The sequence below is a fragment of the Alosa sapidissima genome, chromosome 14 (genome assembly GCF_018492685.1).
Source record: "Alosa sapidissima isolate fAloSap1 chromosome 14, fAloSap1.pri, whole genome shotgun sequence".
In the NCBI taxonomy this organism is placed as follows: domain Eukaryota; kingdom Metazoa; phylum Chordata; class Actinopteri; order Clupeiformes; family Clupeidae; genus Alosa; species Alosa sapidissima.
The window spans coordinates 21,980,863-21,997,040 of NC_055970.1; the positions used below are offsets into that span (position 1 = coordinate 21,980,863).

At 41.2% G+C, this 16,178-nt stretch overlaps 2 protein-coding genes across 3 annotated transcripts; both read right to left on the minus strand.

Moving 5' to 3' along the window:
• Positions 1 to 244: 244 nt before the first annotated feature.
• Positions 245 to 8,724, minus strand: LOC121681166 (alcohol dehydrogenase class-3-like). Its single transcript, XM_042060745.1, has 9 exons — positions 8,599 to 8,724; positions 7,735 to 7,836; positions 6,152 to 6,293; positions 5,822 to 5,909; positions 4,862 to 5,081; positions 1,648 to 1,908; positions 1,185 to 1,320; positions 687 to 825; positions 245 to 462 (listed from the first exon to the last, which is right to left on the minus strand). The coding sequence occupies exons 1-9, from the start codon at positions 8,614 to 8,616 to the stop codon at positions 438 to 440; spliced, it is 1,131 nt and encodes a 376-aa protein (XP_041916679.1). The 5' UTR covers positions 8,617 to 8,724; the 3' UTR covers positions 245 to 437.
• An 867-nt stretch (positions 8,725 to 9,591) lies between these two features.
• Positions 9,592 to 13,116, minus strand: gar1 (GAR1 homolog, ribonucleoprotein). Of its 2 annotated transcripts, XM_042060748.1 has the most exons (8): positions 12,967 to 13,116; positions 12,247 to 12,422; positions 11,922 to 12,076; positions 11,468 to 11,527; positions 11,244 to 11,355; positions 10,685 to 10,728; positions 10,552 to 10,609; positions 9,592 to 10,232 (listed from the first exon to the last, which is right to left on the minus strand). In XM_042060748.1, the coding sequence occupies exons 2-8, from the start codon at positions 12,413 to 12,415 to the stop codon at positions 10,219 to 10,221; spliced, it is 612 nt and encodes a 203-aa protein (XP_041916682.1). In that variant the 5' UTR covers positions 12,416 to 12,422; positions 12,967 to 13,116; the 3' UTR covers positions 9,592 to 10,218. The 2 variants fall into 2 exon arrangements, with proteins under 2 accessions (XP_041916682.1, XP_041916681.1); XM_042060747.1 differs by having other exon boundaries at positions 10,552 to 10,728.
• Positions 13,117 to 16,178: the final 3,062 nt, after the last annotated feature.

Here is a 16,178-nt window from a genome sequence, read left to right on the forward strand (position 1 = left end):
CATAACAGTAAAGAACTGGCTGGATAAACAGAACAGTTGTTTTTCCATCCGTGCAATTTCAGAAGTATTCCTCCTTTAAATTTCCACCATACATTTCAAAGGTGGAAAAACCTTAATTCCACGAGAGCAATACTGATATTGACAAAGCCATGACCTTAGGCTTGTGGTTTTTCGCTGTGACATGCTCTTTTCTGTAACAAAGGTAACCAGCTGTGCAATGGGAAGAAATGACAAGACAAAAACATTTGCATTTTTTAGTCAAATTTAATCAGTTGTGATTGTAACAGGTGTGCCTTGATGTAAACATTAAACAAACAAACAAACAAACAAACAAACAAACAAACAAAAAAAGCCATGATGGTCGCCAGAAGGACAACATCTTAAGTGCACACTGGGTAAGTGCCATGTGATGAGACCACTTCCTGTCCACTGGCTCCTCAGAGGTTCAGGACTGCACGGAGGCTGAAACAAATATAACAAAAAGTCACAGCATTAGCTTAAAACCAATACCAATTTTCTACTATTTTTTCTGATGTGCAGCTCCATTAAGTTAGAAATTACTAAGACCTAACCACATCCAACATCAATTATCAACACCTAACCATCCTTGAGGACACAAAAGATGACGTGCTATTATAAAAGCAAACAGGCATAATCAACTTGCTTGGTAGATTTGGGGAAACTACCTCTTTCCTTGGTGCATGAGATCAAAGGCCTCGTTGATCTGGGGGAAGGGTAGCGTGTGGGTGATAAACTCATCCACCTTCAGCTTCTTGCTCATGTACTCATTCACCAGCTTGGGCACACTCTCCACACTCTTCCATCCTAAAGGTGCAGAGGACTGACCGTTTTACTCTGAACGCCACACACAGCCTCATGTTCAACAGTCATGAAAAGTTAATTTTTCTGTCCTTTAAAAAATAATTTCCTAAAGTGACTACAATTATGCTCATAGGGATACAGGACACATGGGGTCATTGTGATAACACAAGAGTGAATATTTTGGCTTGGCCACTGATTTGACTGTGGTTTTAAAGTAATTCCCAATGTATGGCATTCATGTGTAATCTTCTACATGTCAGGCTAAATCACAGTATGACGAAGGGCAAGACCAGTGTCTTATTTCCTGTGGCTGATGAATGCTGATGGGAGGAAACTAGTCCATCGTTGCTCTAAACCCTAACCTCCGAAGGCGGTTCCCTTCCAGGTGCGCCCAGTGACCAACTGGAAAGGTCTGGTGGCGATCTCCTGCCCAGCTCCTGCCACTCCGATGATGACGCTCGTGCCCCAGCCCTTGTGACAGGCCTCCAAGGCTGACCTCTGAAACCACAGCACAGACCAGTCAGAGTAAATCAGTACTGGTCAACAGCTATACCTGCATGGGCTGAAAACTGTGTGTTTATGAAAAAACTAATTACGAATGTATTGAATGCATACAGAGGCCAAAATACTTCTTATATGTTGATATGTTGATTAACCTGTTGAAGATGGTATGATTATGTGGATTTAAAATCCAAGCAATTTCTTTAGAACTGACCAAGAAACAGAAACATATTTTAAGCCGTTTTCCCCTTGAAGAAACACAGTGCGAGTGAACTAAACAAGTGTACCCCATGTACCGATTGCAAAAGCATCTGAAATACTGACCATGATCCCAACATTCCCGATGCACTCAAAAGAGTAGTCCACTCCTCCGTCAGTCATCTCAACCAGCACTTCCTGGATGGGTTTGCTGTGATCTTTGGGGTTCACACACTCAGTCACCCCAAACTGCTTGGCCACCTCGAACTTCTCAGGGTTGATGTCAACACCGATGATCCTGGTGGCTCCGACTGACTTGCAGCCCATGACCACAGCCAGTCCCACGGCTCCCAGTCCGAAGATGGCACAGGTGGAACCTGCCTCCACCTACAGGTTTGGCAAAGCATAGCATATAATTGAAAAACTATTTCAAGGCAACAAAAATTACAACACATTTAGCGTGTTTCCATCCAACTTCCTAATGCGCATTTAATCTATTCGAATAAGAAATCCCGGTTGGAAACACGTGCAATGCGCATCAAAAATCCTAATGCGCATCTATATTTGATTCGCTAGAGGGGGGTGGATTAACTCTCGATGCGCATAAGGTATAATGCGAATAAAGTTGATAGAAATGGTGTGATGTAACCTTCAGAGAATCTCAGCAATCTCTGGCGCTTCCCTATAACATCAGGCAACTTGATGTGTTCTCTTGCTTGTTTGCGTAGAATTAAACAAACTGAATACACACATCGGTGCACAGCTGTTTTGCTGACGCTAAAGTTTTCGCCAACAACTCGATCGGCACACATCGCAAGTTTATACAACTAGTGCAGTGCCCGTTCAAACATGCCATTCCTGTAGAAAACCTGTAGCCCGATTACATGCCCGCAGGTATGCCTGCTTTAACAATAGGATGATAGGGAAAAACATCATTCCAGCTAAGCATTCAATAATGTATTCTGAATATCATAATATATTAGCCTATCATGAATGTGCAGTAAGCAGAATTTAGGCATGACTGCATGTGATTTCTACAGATCAGAATGGCATAACAAATGTTTTGAGTTAAGGCTATAGGCCTAGCTTATTGCATAACTTTCCTGATAGTGAAGACAAGCCATTTTGTGATCGTTTGACATTTGCAACGATGTGACTCAAAAGCAGTGTTTGGTAGCATAAGTGACGTTGCTCTGTCTGCCACTTGTTGTCTAGCCGTGTGGCACGTCTTCTGAAACGTTAAATTCGGGACCATTAGCTTGTTTCAATTTGGGACCTTGCAGTCGGAAATGTAGTTTGTTTATTCAAAGTCTCATGTCCAATGTAGCCTGGGCTATTCAAAGAGTCAGTTTATTGCACATACTTTTCATGTAATTTCGAATAGCCACTACATACCCGTGTTTGTTGGCGTGTTGTCCGCGTAATCATTTTATGCAAGCAAACATACAGGAAGTCTTTATTGTTGAGGTCAGAGATGATAATCAAACATCTTGCATTTTAAACGTGATTTAGTGTTGCCAAATCTCCGCTTATCCTCTCTCTGGTCCTGCGCGCAGTGCTGTGTGAGAGGGTGGCTATGGTAGAGCGGAGAAAGCCAACGTGTGCTTCTTTTACCGATATATTTAGCTTTTCTTATCCAAACAATGTCAAACTATGCACTGCACTTACTCATGCCAGTAGCAAGACACTACTCATGCCAGTAGCAAGACACCTGCCAAGTTTGAAATCGAACAGACCAACAACACGCAGACAGACAGACAGACGTTCCTGCAATTTATGGATAGATAGATGTGATGGCTTGTTTGTTGGGATAGGCATCCGACAACGAGTACTCGGGGCAACAGCCAGGTCTATCATTCGTCATAATTCTTCAAACTCTGGCGGCCTTAAAATTTAGGCCCGACAAGACCCGAGCCCCACAGAAATCAGCCCGAGCCCGAGACTGACAGCTTTTTAAAAGCCCGAACCCGTTTACAGCCCGACATTATTCAAATGTCCGCACGCACGCAGCTCTTTTGCCTTTTGTCAAGAATGAGTAACATTTGACATAATTTATTCATGACTAACGTAGCCTAGGCCACTTGGAAGTTGGAACAAAGAAATAAAATAGCCCAAGTCCTCTCAGCATTCTGAAGTTTGCGGGAACCCTCCCATACGCAGCCCCGACATTAATTAGTACTTGCGCCAGCTTTTCAAACCCCTCGCCATTTACAATATTAAAAGGCCTAATGTCTTTACAGCGAAAGCTGACACACTTCTTCTCCATAACCATTTGTTTCACCTTTGCAGGGTTTGATTTTGTTGCTGTAGCCTAACAAACGATGTGATCCTGATGGGCAGAGACAGCTTTGATCAACATGCCTTATCAGCGACGAATTCCCTGTCGTTCTACAGAATGTTGCATCCTTTGGATTTTACATAACCACTGGCTCATTATTCTCATTATGCACATGATCAAAACTTTTCCACACCTCAGACTTTGCTTTCTTTGCCAGTGCAACGAAAACGCCAGTCACAAGAGGCCAGCCACTGTTTCACCTCCTAAGCAAGTGCCAAATTTGACAAAAAAAACTGCCGAGACCTTGGTCGTTCCCAAGTGTATGGCGGTCTCCGGCGATGGGAAGCTGCCAACACCCGATTGCGCAACATTCTCCGCCTTCTCCTTCTAATCGATATTAAACAAAATATTTTCAAAATGAAGGAACGAATTAGGCCTAGGGCCTAGGCTATTCCGACCGCAGAGAGAGGAGGGCGTCCATTTCACTCAACATAGGCAAAGTGTCCCAAAATACTTAGAATCAATAGGTGTTGGAAACGCTGACTAATGCGCATTTTATGTATGCGCATTACCATGGATTCGCATCACTAATTCGCATGAGTTGGATGGAAACATGCTAATTGATTGACAACACACTGACACACTGATTCCGTTTTCAAGCAGAATGGTTGTCTCTGCCACCCAAAATCCAAACAGCAGCTAACTGATAAAAACTAGGTTCAGTTAAACAAGGTGAAGCAAAATCTACTTGATGCATGATACTATGCGATCAAGCGAAGGAGAATGTGTGCTCTGTGGTTGCTGCACTAATTTCACTTGATTTGATCATTGACAACATTCCAACCCAGGCTTTAACTGATCCAATCAGCATTCTGTTTGGGATAAAAACATTGCCTGTGGTAAAGTAAACAGAGGGGTAGCTGAGGTGGCTAAACCACTGGCTCTGTAATACAGACAGCATGTAGAGACATTAGCTAGTTATAAAGCATGTAATGAGGCAAGCAAGTAATCCATGTCTGCACAATGAAAACCTCTTGTAATTCCCATATCTGGCAGCATTACCTTGGCAGTATTCAGCACAGCGCCATACCCAGTGGAGATGCCACAGCCCAGCAGGCACACTTTATCCATCGGCGCTTTCTCATCCACCTTGGCCAGAGAGATATCCGCCACCACTGTGTACTCAGAGAAAGTGCTGGTCCCCATGAAGTGGAACAACTGCTTTCCCTTGCAGGTGAAGCGGGAGGTCTTATCTGGCATCAGCCCCTGGCCCTGGGTGATTCTGAAAGAGGACAGAGGAATAATCTGATCACTTGCACTTGGATCAATACAGATCATCTGAAAACAACAAGTTGCTCAGGTAGCAATTGGACTAAAATGCCTGCTAACACACGGCCTGAACTTATGTTGAAATGTTGATTCAGTTCCATCAAATGCTGCTAAACTATGAATTAAACTGCTAAATTATAATGCTGCCAAAATTTCTAAATTATATTCTGACCTATTAAAAGTATATGTTTGGCCCTGGCCGTGGCGCGACTGGCTGGGGCACCTGCACCGTACACCGGCGACTCGGGTTCGATTCCCGCCCTGTGGTCCTTTCCGGATCCCACCCCCCACTATCTATCCCGCTCGCTTCCTGTCATTCTCTACTGTCCTGTCATTAAAAGGCATAAAAAGGCCAAATATATATATATATATATAAATAAATAAATAAATAAATAAAAGTATATGTTTGGTCAGTTTTCAACTTTACAAGTAGAAAAAAAAAGATTAATGGCTGATTCTGTGATATGCAGGAATTCTAGTACAAATTCAGTAAGCCAAAGCAGGCACCACGCCAGGGTCACATGTGGGTTAAACATTTCACATATTCTCCCCACATCTTGTTTTTCCATAATGGACACAACCATGACGTAACTGAGATTGACCTGCCATGTAACTGGTTGGTATGGAAAGAATCTGTTTCATTTTGTGGTTGATTAAAGGTGTGCATATGATAAGATTACAGGGTCTAATTACCTGATCTTCTGACACAGGTTAGTCTTGGGATTTTTACAGAATTTGCACTCTCCACACTGAGGCACGTACAGAGGAATGACCACATCCCCTAATTTTAAAAAACACAAGCGGTTAAATATACTGTTGCACATATCTGGTTCAGCCCAGCATTACAGTAAATTCAAGAATAATAACTGGAAATGTAGCTTTAAATCATGGTCTTTTTTACACAAATTATTTTTTCAAATGTCATCATAAATTGCACTTCAGATATTAGAAAGGAAAAAAACACAATATCCACACTCAGTAAGCAGGTCTAGGACATCACCAGAGAAGTGTGAACTGTCTGACCTGGTTTGAACTTGGTGACACCCTCTCCGACGCTCTCCACCGTGCCGGCACCCTCGTGGCCCAGGATGACGGGGAAGAGGCCCTCAGGGTCCGCTCCACTCAGGGTGTAGGCATCAGTGTGGCACACCGCAGTGGAATGGATCTGCAATGACAGCAGGCCACTCAATTTATGGACAAGTCGAAACATCTGTTAGAATGACCTACCTTACACATGTGGCCATGCCTGTCGACATTAAACTCAACATTTTGAGAATAAAGTTAGTTTGGAGAGAGAACGACCGCTCGGGACGATTGAAAATTAGGACGAATGAAACATTCCAGTTTTCTTCGAGTGCAACAATGATTAGACATAGGCCTACATCATGTGGACAAAACATAGAACATATTATCCTCCGTTGCTCAGCCAAATACTTACCTGTTAGGTCCTTTTATCACAGAGTTACAGGCGATAAATGCAATGGTCAAAAGTAAACGTCATTAGCGGCTTATTTATTTATTGTAGGCCTATTATTAAAGAGTGTTTTTCATCTAAAGGTTCAACTTCATGCTTATGCACTAGACTAGGCATAGCCTACTAAGTGCTCTCCCCAATCCCAGACTTACACATTGCATGTTTGTTTGTAATGGATGCAAAACAGCCTATTGCTGAATGTCTATGGAGGGACGAATGAAGCTGTCCTCCCAACCAGGCAACCCCATGTATTCTAAGTAAATGCACACATATATGTGTTTATAGTCTCCTATATTTATTGCAGGTGAGACATGGAAAAGCAGTTTTAGAAAAATGAGTTTTGCCATGTTAACCTATGGAGAGTGACGGCTGTGGGTCATGAAGGGCAGTTATTTGGATGTGCGGTGGCCTTACCCACGTAAAACAGAGTGAAATAACACTTTGTACTATAGAAACATTATATCATTGGAAACATGTATTATTCTAGCTATATAAATGGCATAGTGCATGGTATTTCCATAACCACGAGATACAGCGCTTCACGATGACGGCAATTAACAGACAATCTATCTGAATATCTGCAATCTAGCAATCTATCTGAAATAACAACTATTTGAAGTAGGCCTATTATTCAAGTCACATATTATGTGTTAGTGTAGGCTAGATAGCTTAACTGTAGGCTATGTTTAAACTGTATTTCGAGTTTAATGTCGGCATGTTGAGATTAAAGTAATATGATATTTCAACTTTGACATGACAATGTTGAAATGGCGACTTTAAAGTTAACATGTCAAGTTTAATCTCGCCATGGTAAAATGTGGCCCTAATACTCCGTTGTACTAGAGGCCTGCAAGCAGCTGGCTGTCTTAAATCTCACAGGAGACAGCAGAGCATGCATTCTGCCACAGTGCATCCAGCTGTTACAATATCCCATCATGCAACAGTTTCCCATCAGAACACAGCAGTGGTGAAATGACCAGATATCTTCAAAATATAATGCCTCCTTGGCCTTCTCTGATGTTCAGCTGTATTGTAGGTACCCACTGATTGAGAGAAGTAACTTGTTTGTAAAAAGGCAATTACACCCAGAGATAAAAGAAAGAATAGAGAAAAGTGAAAGAGGAGACGTCACCTTCACTCGGACTTCGTGGGCTTTGGGTGGGGCCACCTCCACCTCCTCAATGGACAGAGGCTTCCCAGCCTCCCAGGCCACTGCAGCCTTGCATTTGATGACCTGGTGGAGGCACAGATGTAGTTCTATCTCTGCACCTTACTCTGTAATATGACTGACCATCAACACACAATCTGGATGCATCCTTCCCATATTTAGTGAACTTATAATGTTAGGTGAAATCAGTTGTCACATTGTTAATGGTATGGTATTAGACTTTGACTTAGAATACCATACACTGAAGATGAAAAGTTAACATATGATGTGAAGACTGCATTAACCAATTTTGTGCTTGCACGTGATGCTAAGGTAGCAGCAGATCTAACAATATTCGGGGTAGAATGTCACCGTGTTTTATCGTTGTAAAACCTAGCTAACATGCAAAGAAGGGTACAATTAATGCACAACCCAGTATTTTTAAGTAGTAAAATCACGCGAACTATGCTTCAAGCAACACATCCTTCCGACGCTAGCATGCCATCCTACAGCGCTACATAAAGAAACGAGCGAATAACAAAGCCGCTAACTGGTTTTCTGCTCGGTGTTACATAACATAAAGGAGCATGCACTGGTCGAAATAATTCAGCTGGTCTATTGGCAAGCACACAATGATTCTTTGTACCACGCAGAAACTGTGCAACTTTCTCGGCTGAAACACTACTCGTTTATACAGTACTTTCATGCATAGTATAGCTCTTTGCACGTTGCAACTTGAAGAAAACTATCTGTTCCTTCGTTACTTTTCGCAAAATGAATATCCCACTGATATTGAATATATAATTAATTCGTTGAGGTTATTCACAACCACAAAAAAAAGGTTCTTACTTTCCCAGCTGTATCCATGATCTTTCTTTCTCCAGTGAAAGGGAGCAAGAGAGAAACCGAATGTGGGAGGTAGTTGAGACTTTTACCCGAGCCAATCAAAACGCTGATTCCTGTTCACAGTAGAGTTCAATCCATGTTATTTTCTGATACGCTGATTGTGGCAACTGCAGACTTGACTGATCAGCTCTATTTGAACCAATCACACAAAACCGCGATTGTTAAGCGCATTCAAACATCTAATATAACTGAACACGACCTTCGAATGATAGCAAACAGGGGGACCTTGCCAATAAAAAGAACGCAAAACTTTCCGCGCTGTGTTTTCCCACCTACTGAAATAATCATTGGAATTCTTGCTTTAAATAATCTAAAGCAACACACTTTCTGACGTCAACACCATTTTTTTGTGGCAGTAAAATTGTCTCGGTTGTCTCAATGCACCTTACAGTCAACAGTTTCAACACTATGGAACAATTTTCAGCTGCTTGTGAGGACCAGCCTTTAGAAACAAGTATGTGTGTGTGTGTGTACACAAGTGTGAGATATTCTGTGTAACTAACAGGGACCACCAGCTTGACGGATCAGTAGGGAGTATGTTCGCAACAAAGGGTGGTTGTTATTATTATTAATTCTATAGTCTATTGATAATTTTAGCTTTGTTAATTGCTAATTTAGGCCATATGACTTCAATAGTTTAATTCTAATGTTAATATGATGTTTACTCATGTCATAACCATAATATGCATGATGCATAAAACACCAATAGTACATAAAGAGAACCAGCATTCAAGTGGTGGTTCAAGAACAGCTTATTGGGAATGCATAATGGCGTTCGTTATTGGGTATTCAGGTATAACGGCAACACGTAAGCACAATGATCATATTGAGGTGCTGAGACAGAGAACCCACAGGTTAAAGACAGTGAAAGATTTATATTTCCAGTTAAAACAGCATCTCAGTGAAAGCACATCTGATGAATCCAGCAGGCACAAGTACTTTTTTGAATAGCAGCTGGTTACCAGCTACTTTTTTATTAATTTGAGTTGTGAGTGGCACTGGCAGAACATCAAACCTGTACAAAAATATTCAGTGCCCTTTGATATCAACTACAGGCACACAGTGGATTCACTGACTGGATGTTACCAGCGTTTGAAACATACAAACCCTTCCAAACCATATGTTTAATTGAGATTTCGTTTACAACGCTTCCAAGTCTGACATTATTTTATGTTTCTGTCATTTTATGGACTATGTTTGTGTCACTGTATATCAAAATGGATCTTCTAACAATGAGACATTCCTTCACTAGATGATAGCTTAAGCCTCACTCTTGCCTGTGGGGTTTCCAAAGAAAATGCATCATTGACCAGGGACTACAATCACAGATTGATAACTGGAAGATGATAAGGGGGGAAAAAAGGAATGGACACATTAAACAGCACAAAAAATTATGAATAATAATAAAAAATAGCATTGCAGGCCAATGGTCCAAAAGGTAGAGGGCCGCTGCCTCGTTTAAAAACAAGTCCGACAGAGAGGAAGCTCAACAGCCTCTTTGCTCCATCTCCCCTGGTACCCTTCCAGTGGTGCTGGCCGATCAAGTCTGCGTCTGTTGAGTCATCATGATCTCCCTCCTGTATCAATGGAAACGGACAGCAGTCAGTGATTTCTCCATTTAAAAGGATCATTCTCTGAATACAGTTTACAACAGCCATATGAATGAAGAACATACGAAACACGGTATATGTGTATTAGAAATATAGCAGAATGAGCTACGTTCCTCAACAATCATTCACAATCCACAAAACTAAATACAAAATGATTCACAACTAACAAAACTAAATACAAATACAACGTTAACCAAATAAATACATAAAACACAACACTGATTCAGATCTATCCATTATCCATCTATCTAGTCCATTGAGATTTCCCATGGTGAATTTCACTGACCTCTGAATCCACCGCCACCTCCTCTTCCTCTGAAACCTCCCCCGCTGCCTCCTCTGAAACCTCCCCCACTGCCTCCTCTGAAACCACCACCACTGCCTCCTCGGAAGCCTCCACCGCTGCCTCCTCTGAATCCTCCTCCACCACCACGTCCTCCACCCCGTCCTCCACGGAAGCCACCTGCAGCAACACACAACATGCATTATTTGGTTATATTTTTGAATGTTCAATTAACAAATCCCATTCCAAGTTAACTTCAAATTAAACAGTCACAATCAGCTTTCATGTAAGGGCCCCAACAACAGCTACCCTAGCTAGGGGGCAGCCGTGGCCTGCAGGTTAGCGCTTCGGACTTGTAACCGGAGGGTTGCCGGTTCGAACCCCGACCAGTAGGCATGGCTGAAGTGCCCTTGAGCAAGGCACCTAACCCCTCACTGCTCCCCGAGCGCCGCTGTTGTTGCAGGCAGCTCACTGCGCCGGGAATAGTGTGTGTTGACTGTGTGTTGACTGTGTGCTGAGTGTGTTTCACTAATTCACGGATTGGGATAAATGCAGAGACCAAATTTCCCCCAAGGGATCAAAAGAGTATATATATATATATATATATATATATATATATATACACACACACACACACACACACTTATACCCTACAGTGCAAGTGATTATTAACAGTGTAGGAGAAGTGATCTCACCTCCACGGCCACCTCCTCTGCCACCTCTACCTCCCCTCGGGGGACCCTTCTCTCCTGGGGGTCGCGGGAGAAACCTCTGTAGGGGCAAAAGCTTTGCAGGGTCTATGTAGAACTGAGGGAGGAAACAGGGTAAAAACATTAATCTCCACATGGCCTGCATTGGTGACAGATTTTGGCAGGGTCACCAGATATTGCTCAGAAATGTGCTGAATAGACCAACTAACCTTCTGTAGTTTCTTAAATGATGATGCCTTCATGTTTTCTGATAGTTTGACAGAAAAATACTGCAACCAAGTTAAGGTAAATTGCTATTAATCCTGCACTAGTAACTTGAAGGAGAAATCCGGGGAGTTTTCACATAGATCTCCGTTTCTCGAGGTCACCGAGTATTGTTGGTACAAAAAAACCCTAGCTTGAGTTGCCGCTACCGCAGCCAGGCAGCTACAGCTCTTTACTCCAGGGGCATGTCCGTGAGCTCCCATGTACATGCCCACAGAGTTTGGGCATGTACCTTTTTTTTCCATACCAACAGTACTCGGTGACCTCAAGAAACAGAGATCTATGTGAAAACTCGCCAAATGTATCCTTTAATACGTATTGGTAAAACACTGGAAACAATACAGAAAATGTACTCCCAACAAATTAACAGTACAGCCTTCTTTGAAGTGACAAGGATACAAAGTCCCGCAGATTTCCAAATATTTCATCCACTTTTCCAATTTGCTCTTTGTTTTCCAGATAGACTGGGGCGTTGAAGTAAGGCACTTTGCTTTCTTCTGTTGTGCATTTACACACAATATCATCCTCACAAGGATGCACAAACTCTCCTAGACCTGTAAAGACAACCAATAACAAGATTTAGTCCAAGGCCCAATTTCCAAAGCAATAAGCTTTACCACATTTCACAGCTCATTAAATGGCGTGTAATACAATCCGTACAGGTGACCCATTAGGCAAAGGAACAAGCAAAGCTGGTCTCATTGCAGTCCGCAGCACATCTTACCGACAACGTATTCAGGGGGACCATAATCTTGCTGTCTGTTGAAGCCGCCTCTTCCCCCTCCTCGGCCACCGAATCCTCCTCGTCCGCCACCGAATCCTCCTCTTCCGCCCCGGTTAAATCCTCCACCACCACCTCGACCACCTCGTCCACCACCCCCTCGAAAAGACATCCTGAGACTGGAAATGAAAATGAATTCATAACTACTTGGAAATACATTTGTTTAACAATTAACGTTACACAAATTTGAAGTTGCTAGGTCCTGAACTAGGTTAACACCTAACGCCAGTTCAGTAACGTTACCAAACATGCAACACAAAGATTATACTGTATAATTGTAGACTAGCATAACTTCAGTCAATGAATCCGACTAGGTAACGTAGCTGTTTTAGCTAGTAGCAGCTAAACGTTAGCTGCGCCAGAGAAGTTGCAAACATCAGGATGACGCTTAAGTTTACAATAACATGTCACACGAGGCTTTCATATTGTTTAACGCTAATGCCACCTACACACACACACACTAATACACTAATGAAAGTACGATATAAAGTGCAATATAATTTTCATTTGAAGACACATCGTGGCATGTGTCCCCCATGATGACACTAGGTTAGCCAGCTAGCTACACTGCAACAAACGATAGCTAAGTTCTCATTTGAACAATAATACTTCAACGCGGCTGATACAACATGCTTAATCTTTAAAACAAACATAAACAAATACCTTTAAATTTGATCGGAGCGTTTTGCAGACACTTCAATTGTTCGCTCTACAACAAACTCTAGGGGCATGCGGTGTTACCGAGAGCAAGTTACTGCACATGTGTGTATCTGCCGCAAAGCAATGTGTGTCGTAAAAGCCCAACTCAATTTACGTTTTGCTGCAAATACAGCCTTTGCCTGTACCACAGTAGGCTGTACCAGTACCTTTCATGGTAACTTTAGGCCTGCCCACTTTAGTGGTGTGTGTGTGTGTGTGTGTGTGTGTGTGTGTGTGTGTGTGTACCTTATCGTGGTGGGTAGCTTACAGTTACTATCAGACATAAAAAAAAACAGTTTCTCTACCCTACCATAACCACACAACTTGCTGCTATGATTTCACATGGATGTTGGTTATGGTTATGGTTATGGATTTAGCAGACACCTTTGTCCAAAGCGACACATAAATACAAAACAACATAATAATATTTAAAATTGAACAGGGAACAGATTAAAATGTAGGTCAAATATAGTAAGGAGAATAGTTGTAGTACACAATAATATCAATTCAAGCAATAGCCTAATAAAAAGCAATGTAAAAAAGGAGAAAGGCAATAATAAAACAATAATGTCAATTCAATCAATAATATAAAAACAATGACATGCTAAGACTACATTAAGGAGAATATCGATAATAAACAATAATGTCAAATTAATTAACAGCCCAATTAAAATAAAACAACATTATATAAACCATAACACATAAGCGCTTAAACAACTAAGTATATGTTGAATAGGAATGTCTTTAGACCCCTCTTAAACGACCCAAAACTACCACAGGAACGGAGAGCACTGGGCAGTTCATTCCACCAACATAAAACCACTGAAGAAAAGAGTCTGGAATTAGACAGAGTTTTCATGACTGGTCGACACAACATACGCTCACCAGAAGACGGTTCTGGCGGTTGTGGGCGGTTGGGGATGTAAGGCTTGATTATTGAATTAAAATAACTAGGAGCAGATCTAGTTAGTGTCCTATAGGCCAAAGTGAGAGATTTAAATTTAATTCTGGCTACTATAGGGAGCCAATGGAGAGTAAGGAGAGGAGTTACATGTGTCCTCTTTGGCTGATTGAAGACCAGGCGTGCTCCAGCATTTTGAATCAGCTGTAATGATCTTGTTACACAAGCGGGTAAGCCAGCTAATAGTGAATTACAATAGTCCAGCTTAGAGATGACCATGGTCTGAACAAGAAGTTGTGTGGAATCTTGTGTCAGATAAGGTCTGATCTTCCTAATGTTGTAAAGCATAAACCGACATGATTTTGCAATAGAAGCTATATGCTCAGAGAAGTTAAGTCGGTCATCAATTACAACGCCCAAGTTTCGTGCCGATCTAGTTGGGGTCAGTGAAGTTGAGTCAAGCTGGATGTTAATCTGTTGGCGAATAGCTGTTTTAGCTGGAAACACCAAAAACAAAAAACTGTTTTTGAGAGATTAAGCTGAAGGTGCCGATCTTTCATCCAGGCTGAAATATCCTTAAGGCATGCAGAAATCCGGTGGGAAACACTAGAGTCATCAGGTGGGAAAGACAGGTAAAGTTGAGTGTCGTCTGCATAACAGTGATAGTCAAATCCATGGGAGCGAATGGTATCACCTAAGGAAGTGGTGTAAATAGAGAAAAGCAAGGGTCCTAATACTGATCCCTGAGGCACACCTGTGGTGAGGTCATGAGACTCAGATTCAAACCAGTCAAGAGCTTTTCTAGAAATTCCCAGTTCAGATAGTATAGATAGGAGAATGTCATGGTTAACAGTATCAAAGGCTGCAGATAAATCTAGTAGAATTAATACTGATGACTGAGCAGAGGACTTAGCTACTCTCAATGCTTCAGTCACAGACAGAAGACCAGTTTCAGTAGAATGACCACTCTTGAAACCAGACTGCATAGGGTCTAGTAGATTATTCTGATGAAGAAAGTCACATTAAAGTGGATGAGCCAGCAGAATGTGGAATGTATAGGCCCTATGGTATAGGCTTACTGTGTGTGTGGTGTTATCAAAGGGTTGAAGCGGAGCAGTAATCAATTATTTTTTTGTATTCATGTTTTAGATTTTCCCTTTTAGAGCCTTAGTTTATTATTATTTATCATTTACTTTATTTATTTTAGAGGCCCCTTTTATTTTTTTTATTTATTTATATTTTTATTGCATTTTTTTGCAGATTGTAGGCTATATCAAACATTTGTTTTTGTACATGTACAATGACAATAAAGATATTGAATTCATTTTTTATAGCCTACTTAATCAGGTCTACCAATTTCATTCAGATAGACTAATCAAATGGACATTTGGTTATAATAACTCAAGTAAGATGTTAATAATAACTTAATAATGTGTCTGTCTGCTAACATTTACCCATACAGAAAAATAACATATCCACATATATGCAGCTTGAACATATTCCAGTATAAGAACATCTATGTTAAATAAATACATTTCAATGTATTTATCAATATATTTCAAAATATGAGTAAATATTCAATATTGGCCACTTTCTTATATTTTCTGCATATAATACTTATATTCAGCATAGATTTTCATGCAAAATATCCAAATATATGTTGAGTTCCACATATACTTATATTCTTGCACTATATTTATTAAATATATTGTAGCCATCTACTCAAATATAAACTGGATGTAGCTGCATGTATGCGAATATTCCCCTGGATTTTTCTGTATGGGTAGGTCTAAGCCTGAAATCCAGTTTACCACTGTGGGGCGCCATTGTGCAGAAGCCTCTTGCCGGTTGCCACGTCCAAAACTTCACCTAAAGATGTTGTAAGTCAATTCTGCTTACCTTTAGCCTATACATTGTGTTTCTTGAAATGTATGTTCAGTTTCATTCAAAAAACACATTTTACTACAGATGCCTTGTAATCCACTACATACATCAGGTGGTAATTCACACCAAGTGGTACCCTAGTCACACATTGTTTAAAGCAACACCAAATAACTTTTCCTCTGTTGCACGCACGCCATTTGTTTATTCAGCAACGGCTTTGCAAATAAAGATGTCCATAGACAAGGTAGAATATGTTGCATGATTTTATGAAAGTATTAAGTATTGCGACATCATGCAAGTCAAATGTGTAGTTTCTTATGTCTCATTCCATCGAACTACAAGCCTGCTACCCGATCTGGCAAACTTACATAGTGCAGTTATAGCCGATAGA